The 14,550-nt window shown below is 39.3% G+C and overlaps 1 protein-coding gene and 1 long non-coding RNA gene across 3 annotated transcripts in view; one reads left to right on the top strand and one right to left on the bottom strand.

The window, feature by feature from the left end:
- The window catches only part of LOC116704884 (uncharacterized), a 115,124-nt gene that overhangs the window by 47,038 nt on the left and 53,536 nt on the right, over positions 1–14,550 (top strand). The window lies entirely within an intron of this gene.
- btbd3b (BTB (POZ) domain containing 3b) overlaps positions 9,212–14,550 on the bottom strand; it is a 7,113-nt gene continuing 1,774 nt past the window's right edge. The window contains exons 2-4 of the mRNA XM_032540569.1: positions 14,244–14,334; positions 12,194–12,312; positions 9,212–11,483 (exon numbers count right to left, since the gene is read on the bottom strand). Of these exons, the coding sequence (XP_032396460.1) occupies positions 10,451–11,483; positions 12,194–12,312; positions 14,244–14,334 (1,243 nt within the window). The 3' untranslated portion in view covers positions 9,212–10,450. The remainder of the gene's footprint in view (positions 11,484–12,193; positions 12,313–14,243; positions 14,335–14,550) is intronic.

Consider the following 14,550-nt stretch of genomic DNA (forward strand, 5'->3'; position numbering starts at 1 on the left):
ATGCTAAAGTTGATTAAAAAGAGGAATAAAAAAACTTCTTTTGGAAATTGATCTTAATGCCTTAATTCAAAAAATTAGGGATAGGCATGGGGAACGTTCCATAAGATTCAATGCAAATCAAACCAGCAATCAGGCTAACTGAAATAAAACCATGCCAGTCTTTAGGTATGGTGATGATGTGGTGCTATTTTAATTCCAAAGGCCAAGGGAACTTTATCAGGATGCATAGTATCCTGGATCCATGAAATAACTGGCCTTTAAAAATACAAATGTGCCTCCCTCTATGGGAATTTAACATAGGGTTGTGTATACTTATGCCCCTTGTATTTTAAGAAAGAACATTTATTTATTTACAACACATTGTTCATTCACAAAGAAAATTGGTGTTTTTCCTTCTTTTTTTAAATTATTGCATTGACATCAATTTCCAAATTGTTTTTTTTTCAATTCCTTTTTTTAATCAACTTTAGCTTGGTTGTGTAAACTTCTCAAGAAGTTGTATGTGTTGGAGGGGGCGAGAGAGAGAGAGAGAGAGAGAGAGAGAGAGAGGAGAGAGGAGAGAGAGGAGAGAGAGAGGAGAAAGAGAGAGAGAGAGAGAGAGAGAGAGAGAGAGAGAGAGAGAGAGAGAGAGAGAGAGAGAGAGATTTTAGTCAACACAACAGATTAACAAAGCATCATATTAACCTTCAGGTGCATCTAATTGTTGGGAAATTGAATGCAGCTCTCAGTGAGGGGGGGGATCAATATATCGAGCTTGCCAGGTTTACAACCTCTAATCCTGCAAATCTTCTTGAGGTCCTGAAGTGCTGTATTGAATATCAGAATGAGTTGGAGAGCACTGCTTAAGTATAATTCATATAATGTGTCTGCCTGTGTCCACATTCATTCCCACTAGTGCCCGGTGATTCTTTAAGATCAGTCGACCGTTCTCCCTGTTGAGATATATTTAGCTGCAGTTTCCACTGAGTATGAGTTTAGATTACTGTCACACATCAAACATTAATACTGCTTATCTTTTTTTGTGATTAACATTTTTTGTAATTTATTTTAACACAACATAGAGAACATACAATTTGCCTGCTTGGTTGTTTTGGGGGAATGATTGTAAAGATTAACAAAGAATATATTAATAGAATTTACGCTAAGTGGGACCGATTGGTGGGATTGCTGTGGACGAAGTCCACACAGCAATACACTGGTAAGATCAAATTACATTTAACCATGTATCCATCTAATTTGAATAGCTCACGTTACTGTATTGTGTGAACAGTTAACTTTATGTAATATTGTATGTGGCCTTTTCTTTTATCAGGGTGAAAATGTTCCACCAAAACAAGTTCCTTTCCGAGACCGTTTTGCAGAGGAACCGTTGCTTGGTGCAGAGCTTAGCGCTGTCCAAAACCTATGGGGATAGGTCTGGCCATGCGAGACTAGCCTTAAGGTGGACCAAGATGGTCCTTAGCAAAACTGGGAGGAGCAGTTGTAACTAAAATAAGAATAGTTGGTTGGTTTATTATAGATTTGTAACTGTTGAAAAATGTCAGGAATCCTAAAATGCAAAGCTGAAAAAGATTACTTAAAGAAAGTTGAATCATCACAGATTTGGAACATTAAAAACATTACCCAGCAAACGTAAGAGTGAAGTCATTATTTTAGACATTCAAATCTTGTTTTTAAATGTTTGAATCCCATTTTTCACTTTTAAAACCGTAGTTTTTTCAAATGTTTATAGTCTTCATTTGATATGTAACATTAATCTAACCTCCTAATTTAGGCCTTGGTACAAAGACCTGTGTTGCTTTCTCTGGTGCTTGCCAAGACTATTGTATTCAGGGAATCTGGAATGTGTTCAAACCTGATCAGCCATCAGCTTAATCTAAATAGTCAAGTTAGACAGCTAGTTAATGAAACATCTGAGGCTATTGATCACAGTTGGTTCAGCCATAGACAGATCCAGTGTGGCACACAGCAACTGAAATATCTCCTTTATCAAGAGCTGAGTAAAACCTGCACATATGCTCAACCTCCCACAATGTTTATCATGAAAACAAACAAATGTAAATAACAAATGCACATTGTCGTCCTTGCTACATTTTTTCAAGTGCAGATCTGTTACCTTTAATCAAATGTAGAATATTTTAGATTCCACTGAGTCTTTGTCACTTATGCAGGGTGAGGTGCCCTAAAGCCTCATGTATGTCCCTTTAATCACAGGTTACTGTGCCACTTGTCATCTGGAGTCAGGCCTGTTACTGATAGGCTTTACTTCAGGCCGCCTCTTTGTCTTTAGTGGCTCGATTAAATAAGAGTGACACCTGGCATGAATCCTCAGCTGTTATGGCCCTTCTATTCATCCCATCCCTTTCATCCGCATAATGGACCTCTAATGAAATATTACAAACCAACAGCTCCTTCTCCGTGCTTCACTGAACTGTGTAGGGTAAAAAAAAAAAAAGTCATTGTCCTCATCACAGGCTTTAATGATATAGCAAATTAAAAGAATGTATTCATATAGGTACGGTACAAATATCATCAGGAAACAGCAGTCCATGTGCAATCCTTGCATATTAGAGTCATTGGATGAAATAGTTTTGAAATTACATGAGCACTCTAATCACATTAAATGAATGGTTAGTGACTCCTGCATACTTGTCATGTTGAGATGGTGGTGGGTGGGGATATTTTTAACCTCTCAAAGGCAATGATGGATATGGTGCAGAAGCTTCAATTCTTGGAAATTGAGGCCTGTGTTGGAAAGACAGCCTACGTGTGGCGGTTCACAGTTACACTTTACCATATATAATGCATTTTGTGCACCTTTGTTATGCAAAAGAGGCATGATGAAAAGAATTTCATCATTGAGAAATGGAAATTCCAGCTACCCCTCCTCCTCCCCATGGTCATAAGTGCTGCTGGAGGTGCAGCGCTGCACACTGGAGGAAAATCCCCTCCATTCCAATCTTGTTGAGCTGACGTACGTGGCCTTTTGATATTTAATGCGTCTCTTCTTTGCATTGGAGGGATGTGCAGGGAGATGCTAAGGGGGGATGTCAAAACCTGTTTTGGAACTCATTCAGTTTTCTTGTAAACTGAGAAATCTGTTGCTGCAAAAACTACAGACTTTGTATTTTTAATGAAACCAGTGGTACTTGATAGAAGATATTAATTATTCACATAGTATTAACTTTTTTATAGTATCAATGCTCTTTTCATGACCTTGCACATTTTGAGTATATTTAAATATGTTATATTGTTCCACCTTCATTCACAAATTCTAATTCTGCAAGAATTGCAAGCAGATGTATTTTAGCAGTGGTCGCTTGCTAATGTTCTGTTCTTGCTCTGCTTGCTTCAGTGTTGCTTTGGGTGACAACATAATAATTGAAAGCCTGTGATGTCGGAATTAGATGTGCCACTGGTCGGTTGATAGTACATCTCTCTGTTGACTCTTTATTGCGTTGGTGTGGTCAAGATCTTCTGCACGTTTTCTGTCAGGGAATCCAAAGTTTTTCATCCTGTTCTGTTTTCTCTTTAGTTCTCTCAATCGTTCTACATTATTTAACAGATGCAAATTCCACACATGAAGATTAAAAGCTCAGTATGTCAATAGAAAATATGTCAATTCCAGCATTTATCATAGCAAAACTGTAAATCTCACTTCTATGTTGTGGTTTACAAACATGATTACACACGTTGTTATTCTACCTCTAATCCCACTGCTACCATCTACTAGATAAACATGACAGCATCACAGGTTCAGCAGAAATGCCACTAAAATGACATCTGCCCACACATTGACAATCATAGTGTTCTTCCTCCTTTACAACCATGTGAAAAACACATGAAGCGTATATTCCACCTCCCCTAAACAAATAAATAATGTTTGTCCCACGCCTGTCTACATGTATGATTGCCTGCCAGTACAAACACACATTACTTACAGTCCTGCAGACAGTGGATCTGTTTGGGATGAGCGCTTTAAATAAAGGTGATGCTCTCTTTATCTATAGAAGTATAATTTCATTATTTTCATAGGACCTACAGTATAAGCAGCTTTATGTGTCAGAGCTGTCACCTGGCTTTCTTCTGTACAAAGCTTCTATAATGTGTCAAGTTTAAGCTAGGCTGCCTGCGCAAGAATACAAAACACACCAAGTGAAACTCGGAAAACTTCAACAAAACACAGCACTTTTATTCATCTCATGTCCTGTGATTATTTCCAGCAGCTCAACAAGAAATGCTTTGGTATGTCAAAGGGAAGCGGAAATAAGGGGAAGGTGAGGCACGGTGAAGCTTAAATTGAGGCCATTATTGAGGGCAGTGAGCAAATAGTTTGGGGCTCAACTCAAAAAAGCATGGGCAGGAAGAGTTTTAGTTAGGTCAGGTGAACACTGATTGTAGCTCCTATAAATCTCTGAAAGGTTATATAAAGGTACAGCTTGACAATTAGGCTGGGATCGTGCAGCTGCAATAATGTTGATGTGAACAGATCACGGAAATGTGAAGCTGCTGTGTGAATGCAGGTGTATCACTCTCAATCCCTCTTTGATTGAACATAAAATCTTTACGTTATAACGAATTGTGCATCACAGTTTGCATTAGGACAGAAACACCTTGGTAATGCGTTTCTGAACGATGCTAATTGTATGGACGTTTAAGTCCCTGGGGTAAGCAGGACATAAAAAAAGGGCAGAGGAACAAGAGACAGCGCTCCACTTTTTAAATTAGGCCAGAAAAGCAGGCTGGTAGAGCTCAGTTGGATTTCAAAGAACTTGGGCGCAATATCACAATAACTCTTCTATGGATAATGTTATACTTGGTGCCATAATTCAAACAGAAATTTTTAAAATGCGGTCATTTTAAGGTTAAATTGAGAGAAAATAGGCATTCAGCAAAAAAAATTCACCCTTGTAAATTTGTATTCAAGGACAGGAATTGCTTTTCTTTCTTTAGCACTGTTACATTTTGCTGACTCCTAGTCTAGTTGATATTTCTGATTGTTTTGACAAAGGAAACACCTTCTTCCCAGTATAATGTCTCTGTTGATTACCAGACTCCCTGCTGCCAAGTGATAAGATCCTAAAGCAGATAAAGACCGAATGGGAGAAATAGCACAGTTAAAGCTTTATTCTGGCAATAACTATACAGTGAATTTTTATTCATATTTAAAAACGCAAATCATGACTGCAATCATGTAAAATCTGCCACTTCACATTTTCTTTGTGCTTAAATAATTAAACTGGAAAACCAGATTTTCCTATGTTCCTGTTTTGAATGAACTCTCACAAAGCTAGACTTGTGTGCCTCTCTGTGCTCTTTCTCCATCTCTGAATCACTCCACAACATTAAAACACATTAGCCCTCCCTGATACGGCTCACAGAGAGAGAGGTAGAGTGCGAGAGCATGTGTACAAATGAATCAGTGCTGTTTGTTGTACTGTTTCAGGCTCGAGCTGTTTCAAGTAGCTTATTCAAGAGAGCCGCAGATCATGTTTAGTAAGCTCACCCTCATTATATCAGACCCTGGGGAGAAAAGGGCCCTCTCACTCCATACTATCAAAGCCATGGAGCTGCCTTAGAGGACATTCTGCAGTATGAATAGAGGCTCGAGAGTACATCCAAAAAATAGCATGCTCAGCCCTCATCACCTCTCTCAGTAGGAAGCTGCCAACATTCAAGGTTTTGATCAAGCCTTGCCGTAATGGCTGTGGGTGACAGGTATACGATACCATGGTTGTGGGAATAAATAGCTTGATTAGCATAGTGCATCACCAACAAATTCAGCATTCAGTGCACGTGAATGAACTACTTTTTGTCTGAGTGCAGCATTCATATACCTTCTGGATTCGTATTTCATGGGACAAACACACAATTATGTAAACAGGGTATTTACCTCTGCACCATTGGAAGCTAATATAATATACTTCCAGTGTGTGCCTGATACTCTGTCACAATGTTTTGGCTCCTTTGTATAGGCCCTGCAGCTCCCATTGTCCACCAGAAGCGTATTTCCACTCTTTTCAGCAATCGTAATTCACATGATACAAGGAACGCTTACCTCCAGAAATCCCAGCCATATTGATCCATCTGGAGCTGAGCGACATTGCTATAAACAGACTAATCTAGCATAAAAACTGGTCTTTCAATGCCTTGGCCAGCTATGCCTGATAGCAATGAATAAATAAGTAAATAGATAAATGAGACACACGGAGGCACCAGCTCTGAGATAGGAGATTATTTGAAATAATATCCCTTAAGTTTTGCAGGTCTTTAGCACCACAAGGTTGGAAATGGGGAGGACAAAGAAGTGAATTTGGCTATCATCAATCAAACTCCTGCTTTCTAACTGCTTCCACCCACACCTTCTATCGGAACTGTGTGACCTTATGCCATTTTAACGTGTGATTAATTGCCACTTAGACTGTCCACTAATTGTCTATGTGATAATTGTAAAAGGAATGAGCTCTTTGCCTGAATACTAGTCAGAACAGACTTGTCACTTTACCTGTGTCTCCCCCTTTCCATTCTTCTCTCACCCCCTGCCTTGCTCCTGCCTGACTGGCTGCCAGTAGGCTGAGGTTAGCGCAATAAGGGTAGTGGGGGGCTCAGATACCCTTACATCTATCAGGATTACAGTAATTCATTGTAACCTTCAGCAGCCCTTGCCATATGCTCTCATTACACTTACTGGGCAGTTTTTGCACTTGGAATGCGACAGTATACTATGTTGTAAAGATACACATACATCTTTGGGAAAAAAAATGTTAAAAGGGGACGTAGTAGAAAAGGGCTTTGAGATTTCCTTTGAGATTTGTTGAATTAAAAAAAAAGATTTTTAAATTATTTTCTTTGATGAATTCTTTAAACCCACAGCCGTGTTTCCCTCCTCTCTTTGTCCATTATTAATTCATTGAAATTTTGCAAGGATGGAAATTTTCGGGATGTTGAGGAGTGGATATGTGATTGCCTGCAGTGAACAGACTGATGTTTGATATGGTAAAACAACAATGTGGTTCCTCTCACCATTTTCCTTTCCTTTGAGTGGTATGTTTTCAGTTAGGTTAATTTAGGAGACATTTATATCCTGTTTAACCCCGCACCACATTAATATGCCCAGTAGTCAGTGATGTGATTGTTTGTGCAGCATGTCAACCACAGATTAAGGAAAGAACATCACCCCTCCTAAGATACAAAAAGGACTTTTTGGCACAGATTTATCTGCACTTGGAACAATCAATCTTAGAGCCTTAAGAATGTTGATCAGTGGTAATCCACATTCCTCCCTCAAGTCCAACTGAATCTTTTCATCCTTTATTCGTATTGAACAGTAATTAAACCCTCAATGAGACTTTCCTGGGCAATATGTGCCCGGTCTGTGTCAGTATCCACCAACTATGTATTCCCTTTTCCTATCCCCCGCTTACCCCGCAATTTATTCCAAAGCTTATCTATGGTATGTACAGAACTCACAGTCACATGTATGATTACTGATGAGTAGTACATGTCATCTTCTTCTATACTTTGAAAAACAGATGTAAGACTGTAAACACTTTGAATTATGTATTAAAATGTCAGTGGTAAAATCAAACAGGATGCCAGCACTGTATATGTGAGTGAGTAATCCTAAAATATTGTATCACTACACTGACTTCCTCATCAGTAATACGTGGTATGTCCTATACATCATTCATATAATTACACTGGCTTACCACAATAATTGTCACCTCTCATAAAATAAAGAAAACTGCCTTTTCACTAAATATTGCCTATCACATAGTGAGTCTAAAATTGATTTATATTTTAAAGGATAATTGCAAGTGATTAGAGTTGCCAACAGAACTGCTGATTTAGGTCTTGCTATTGATCCAACAGATCCAGAGCTTTTTTTATCATAGCTCTGGCAGTGAGCTGGTAGCCGCTGGCAACACTTCTGCCTTCTAAGCTGACTGTGACCAACACCAACAAATGTCAGGTCTATGGGCTTGAGTGGCAATTGTTTCGGGAAAACAAAATGAGGAAAGGTCTTTTGTTTTTGCTTCAGAGATGACACAAATGCTTCTTACACAGCTCATTATATCACTGTAGACTGAACCTGAATTGTAATGCTGCTGCCATAGACCAGCTACATTTGCAAAATGTAACTAAGTGTGTCTCTGTGTGTCTGTTGAAAGCAGGCCTGCTTTGGACTCCTGGCACATTCTAGTCTCCCGCCGCCTCCAGTGCAATTAATGATCTTGCTTACAACATTAGCGCCACAATCATGAAAAATCGCACAGAAGCACAGAGTCCCCTAACATATTGAGCTCAATTCATCAAGGGCTTCATGCTCTTTGGCGATGTCAAACTTGGTCTCAATATTATTGAGTTCCTTGGTTATCAAGTACCTGCCATAAGCTCCCAGGAGTGATATCTTTTTGAACATAAACTACTGTTCACAAAGAGATGACATATGATTCGTCTTGAGATTCAGTTAATGACTCATCTTATTTTGAGAAAATTAAAAAAATTAAGTGTATTTGTTAATCCATTGCATTGTCAGTGCCTCAGCGATTGTATTTGTGATTAGAACTTTGCACTTCATCTACAACACAAGTGTGCCATTTCAAGAGTGTTTGAAAGACAAAGATACGAACAGGAGTAGACATCCTCTTTTGAGACTCGCTGTCCTTTGTTGTTATCTGCACAGCCAGACACACAAGATTGACCGAGGGTCAAACGGCTAGTGTGGTATGCTGGGAATTCCACATTTTTGAAGTTTAAGATGTTCAAGATTGTAATTTCATTCCCTTTCTATCTCTTGAGACTTGAAAACAAGATTGCCAAGTCAAGGAGACATTCTTTATGACTGCAGTCTGTAAAAAGTTAATGTTGTAGAGGTTGTCTGACATGCTGTCAATGACGTCAGACCTTTGCAGAAGTTATTGCACATCAAAAAGCCATACTTTATAGTTGTAGTCTATTAAAATTCATATTAAGGAGGGGGAAGTATAATGTTGTGTAGTTCAGTGGGTTGCAGACTAGAGTTGGAGTTTGACAGACAAAAAACAGGGTGTATAAGTGGCATGAAGACAGGGACCATCAATCATCAGACAGCTCTCCTTGGCATTGTAAATCCCTGCAGTGCCGAAGGGCATCATCTGTCCCCATCTCCTAATTTCAGACAAATGTGATGTTCTAATGCTTATTACTGATGGGATCAACAACCAGACTGTACCATTTGTTTTGTTTATTTGCATCATCAACAATCATACACATTCGTTGGTCTCCCAGCACTGTAGCACGTAAACACAGGGCATGAACACCGGTTTGGCCATCCACTGTCATCAGCAGATGCCTTTGGATGTTCATCTTACACCAGAAAAAAATATCCAGTAGCACAGTAAATCAAAAATAATCTGCCTCAATAAAAAAACACAAGTAAAACAAAATAACCAATTTGATTACAAACCAACATCAGTGCAATTCTCTAGCATATACAGTATGCAAATACTGATACTGTATAATCATATATCACATTGGGAGTGCTCAGCAGTTAACAGTTTTTAACAAAGAAGAAGTAAAAGTCCATAAGATAAACAGTTGCTAACACTGAATCAATCATTGAGCTTTTTGCTGTAAACAAAACCAAGGCGCCAGAACAATTAGTAGTACACGTTAGCTGAAAATGGAGCAGTACTGCAATGCAGACAGATTAAACCAAACAAATCTTCCACTCTACTGTGTAGTGGTGAACGTTGATCACATTTCACTGTAAATCTGATGACACATATCTAAATGAAACTTCACTGGAGTGACTGAGATGAGTGCAGGTGCAGAGCCACATGCTACAGAGAGAGAGATGCTGTATGGGCTCTGTGTCTCATTATATCTAGTGCCCCCTAATCTAAGACCCCTCAAGCCTGCTCTAAGTGCCCCGTACTAGTTTCAAAGTATCAAAAAGCTGCAGATTCAATTGAAATCACTCAAATACAAATACCTAATGAACGTTTATGTTGGTATTGAGTGTCATACAGCCTTTTTTCTCACAAGTATTGCTATATATGTGCATTCTATGCAAGCATAGAAATAATAAACATACTATAGCATAATAAGTATATAAGATATCTTAGTGGCCCGCATTGGCCACAATTCTGTCATCATATACATATCAGAATTTACATATATGCATATATACATGCACATCTAGTGCAAGATATTTTTAATTTTTCCGGACCTTTGTTCATCTATGTATCAGAACAATCCAACATCTTAAGACATCTACCTGGTCCTACTCAAGTGGACCAATTACTGAAATCAAAACCACACTAGACCCTATCGCACGTCTGAAATAAGATTTCTTTTGCACATTAGTGACAAAAATAAATACCAGAAAGTGACACTATGCACAAAGTGATCATTTTCTATAGTCCATAAGTGCATTGAAATTCAGTCAATGTGTGCACATGGTTTGTCAAGCGTAGAAGATGAGCTCAGGAATCTGTCCCCCCTGCACCCCCGTGCCGTTAGTGCTGTCCGAGGAGCACTGAAACTGAAATGTCACTTTCCCACACTGCACCTCTGTCATCCCTTCCTGTCCAAAGTAGCTGAGCTCATTCCCATCCAGGACCACACTGGCAGTGTAGAAAGTATCAGGCTCGATCTGAACTGGATACTCAAACCACGCTGGGAAGGTGTTGCTGGAACCATCAGAGAAGTATTTGCTGAGGTTTTGTCCCAGCAGTACTCCTTGACGTTTCAACTCAATCTTGGCACTGTATTCTGCTGAGCCACAGCTGGATCCATACAGTCCAAATCCAGCAATGAAAACTCTTTTATCCACTGCAAACTGTATACTGTCACACCGGCCCCTGTAGCGCCACTGATTGCTTCGGTAGGCACAGGACTGGAATCTGTGGCAGCGCTGGGGTGTCAGGCCCTTCCTAGGCATGCTTACAAACTGTAGCTCAGGTTTCTTGGCTGCCGTGTACCACAGGAAGATGTCATTGGTTTCATTAAGCGTCAACACGCCCGACTGGGCTGCTCCATTGGCAAAATCATCCAGAGCCATTGTAGGGATACGTATCAGGAACATGGCCTTTCCCAATACCTTACGCCTGTTGTCAGTCGACGAGGTAAGGTCCTGTCTCTGGCACTCAGCCTCAGCCCAGTTGAGCGCCGCCTCAAACACCACTATCTCTTTAGCATTTAGTGTCTCTCGCTGTAGGATACTCTCCAGGGTCTGGGCGTCGATGTCGCAGAAGCCCTCTGAGCGTAACGCCAGCTCGGCCTGGGCATCAATCACCTCCCAGCAGCGCTGTGTCAACTCCGGCTCCTCAAACAGGCAGCTCTGGGAGAGTAACACACAGGCATTCTTGGCACTCAGGCTGGTCTCCAGGAAGTTGACGCAGGCGCGTGCCAGGTGAGGGACAATGTATTTCTTGGCAGCATAAAGAGTGGCCAACACTGTGTCAGCACTCAGGTCAATCTCATCACAGTAAATGTACCTGTTGAAATAAAATGTGACTTTCTCAGCTTTATAGACAACAGACCAAACACCACAGAAATGACATGCAATACGACGTAAACCTGTTTTTAGAAGATAATTATATTATGACAAATATGACAAAGATAACTTCATTTGAAGTTAGTAGTTGATTATGGTTGAAACAGACTGATATAACAATATTGTACGGTAAGCAATAGCGTTGCTGTGCCTGTTCATATTCATGCTACAAAACAATGAAATGGGATTCTTAAGAGAGTGAAATCACTGTGCAAACTAATCAAACTTGCCAACAAAATAGTATTCCTCCTACACCCTCATCTACCGCCTACTGTAGCTCACCTGCAAGGACACGGCAAACAAAACTCTGAAATAAACGCGATTGAGGAAAAGCAAGGAGGATGGAGTGATTTATTGTGAGAAGTAGAAAGTAGAATAAAATGAATGATGTGAAAATAGACAGATACAAATTCTATCTTTAAGATAGAATAGAATCATTTGTCTGTCAGTGTAGCAAAACAGGTTCATTCAAGATGTGCCAGAGATAGGTATATAAACTAGTTTCATCAAACCTTGCTTTTTTCTACCACCATCAAATTAAAATAGCAGTTATGTACATAAAGACACAATTTGTTTAAAGATCATTGTAGAAAACACACATGAACAGGGCCAGTTGAAGTAAGTTACAGTAAGACAGAAGAGAATTCTTACTTCAGCATTGCCAGAAATGCTGCTGGTTCCACATCTGGAATATGGATTTCATCCGTGTTCTCAGCCAGTTCACCATAGAACATGGCGTGGAATACTGAGCTGCCCACAGCCAAGACATACTGTTGGAGGAAGAATAGAAAACAAAGTGATTGAGTTAAAAGCGAAATGAAAACATGCTGAAGTTCATCTAGGATTTCAATGGAAACCACAGGACATGTAGTAACATTCAGTGTAAGGAGAATGATTATTTGAAATGGGAATTGTTCTAAATCCAATTACTTCCCATGTAGCTCTTACTGTACATAAAAACACAAATCTGTTTGTGGATATTAAACAATGCCTCAATTCTAATCACTGGAGAGACTGAACCTGTTGAGTTTCTCACATACTGTAATGAGCAGAGCTCAGCCAGTTACTGTTTCCCCCGAGGACAGGAAGGCGGATTTCTAATGAACTAGATTGCCTCTGATTTGAAAAAAACAACAAAAAACACAGTAAATCGTAATAACATAACTGAACAAAGGGCAGCAAAAGTTTAATTTACTGAAATTAATGACTTATCTGAATTTATGATGAAATCAGATGCAACACAATGCTACTAATAATTCCAGCGGTAAGCACTGTATACAAGACCATGATCTTTTATGATAACAACTTCTCGTGGTGTGTGTGTGTGTGTGTGTGTGTGTGTGTGTGTGTGTGTTTGTGTGTGTGTGTGTGTGTGTGTGGTGTGGGTTGTGTGTGTGTGTGTGTGTGTGTGTGTGTGTGTGTGTGGTGGTGGTGGGGGGGGGTACACATTTTCTCAAAAAAGGCACACAGATTGTCTCTTGAAATTGCAGTGAACCCAATCTAAAACAGACCTTGGAAATAATATTTTTTGAAAACAATGCCGTTGTTGTTACACACAGATATTCATTAAGGGACGCGTATATACAGTAAATACTGCGTATTAGTGTAAGATTAGTTCCACCTCTTGACTCATTATATTTTACAGATGTCCACATAAATCACTCCTTTTAGCTGTTAGCGGCATATTCCATGTTGTAAGGATATATCTTTGGAAAAAATGAAATCATAATGCACATCTGAGTTCCTGCCAAATGGACACAATAAACATTGCTGCGCTGAACATCGTTATATTATATCCCAATGGCATAATGTCTCAGCATAAAGTGCAGTCAAGTCATCCTCAATGTCCTTCCATAACTGCTTTCGATAAAGAAGAAGTGCACTGCAGCTACCAATCATAGATAATACATTTGGGTCCCATATAAAAGAACTACAAAAGATGACCCATGCAGGGCTCTTCTGACAAGCCAAATTAATGGCTGCAAAATCGCTTACCAGATTTAATGTGAGTGTTATAATCATATTCAAATAGAGTAGACAGTATGATGTGCCTTTAGATGAGGCACATGGTCTCTGCAACTATAAACCCTAATTATTTATGTGAACATCTTGTAAAAAGCAATGAGGTCAGAGGGCGGACTAAACAAAGAAGCATGTGGACCTGCATGTTACCACTGGCATAAACATGGGCCCAATTATAATAATCATGGCTATTTATTGTAGATTCATTGTGCTGTCAATCCAAAATTCAAAAGCTAATCAAGTTAATTATTACGAAAGTAAACTAGGATTTGAGATGCAGAGATGAATGCATCCTACTCTATGCCTTATCATTGTAACTGTGTGCTGTTGGGTGTGTTTGATTAAAAGTTGAGGGCTATCTCTCAAAAGGTGAGCTAAACCAGAGACAAAGGCGATCCATTCTGTGTGAGATGACTGCTGAAGAGGGTATCCCTTCCTCCTTCGCTCACTCTGTGTCTCTATCCATCCGCCTCATTTACATAAATAATTGAGGACTGTCTAGAAAAGACACATGGTGCAGAACTGAGAGTGGAGCACAAAGGATTTAACTTCCATTACTGCTGGCAATGAGGAAGATTATTTTTATGCTGATAACATATGAACAACACTAGCTTGCTGATTGTTTGCTTGCTAATTTCCTCCCTGCTACCGTGACTTTACTGGTTGATGAAATTCTTACTCTGTGTCCTGGCAGCCGCTGGGTCCTTCCAGGCTGACCCACCACAAAGTGAACATCTGCCATCAGCTCATTGTTGAACATAACTGAATTTCTAAAAAGAGAAAGACATAAAAAAAAAACACCAGAGAAAATTAACTTGACATATTTTACCCTGTGTTTTAGAAGAGGAGAAAAAGCTTAGCTTTAAAATATTAGGGTTAGATTAAAGGAAGATCAATGCACAAAAATTATATGTTATGTGAATAATAAATAAACTAATTAGTCATTTCCAGAACTTCAAACTAAAATAGTAAATCACATATATATT

The sequence above is a fragment of the Etheostoma spectabile genome, chromosome 17, assembly GCF_008692095.1.
Source record: "Etheostoma spectabile isolate EspeVRDwgs_2016 chromosome 17, UIUC_Espe_1.0, whole genome shotgun sequence".
Classification (NCBI taxonomy): Eukaryota; Metazoa; Chordata; class Actinopteri; order Perciformes; family Percidae; genus Etheostoma; species Etheostoma spectabile.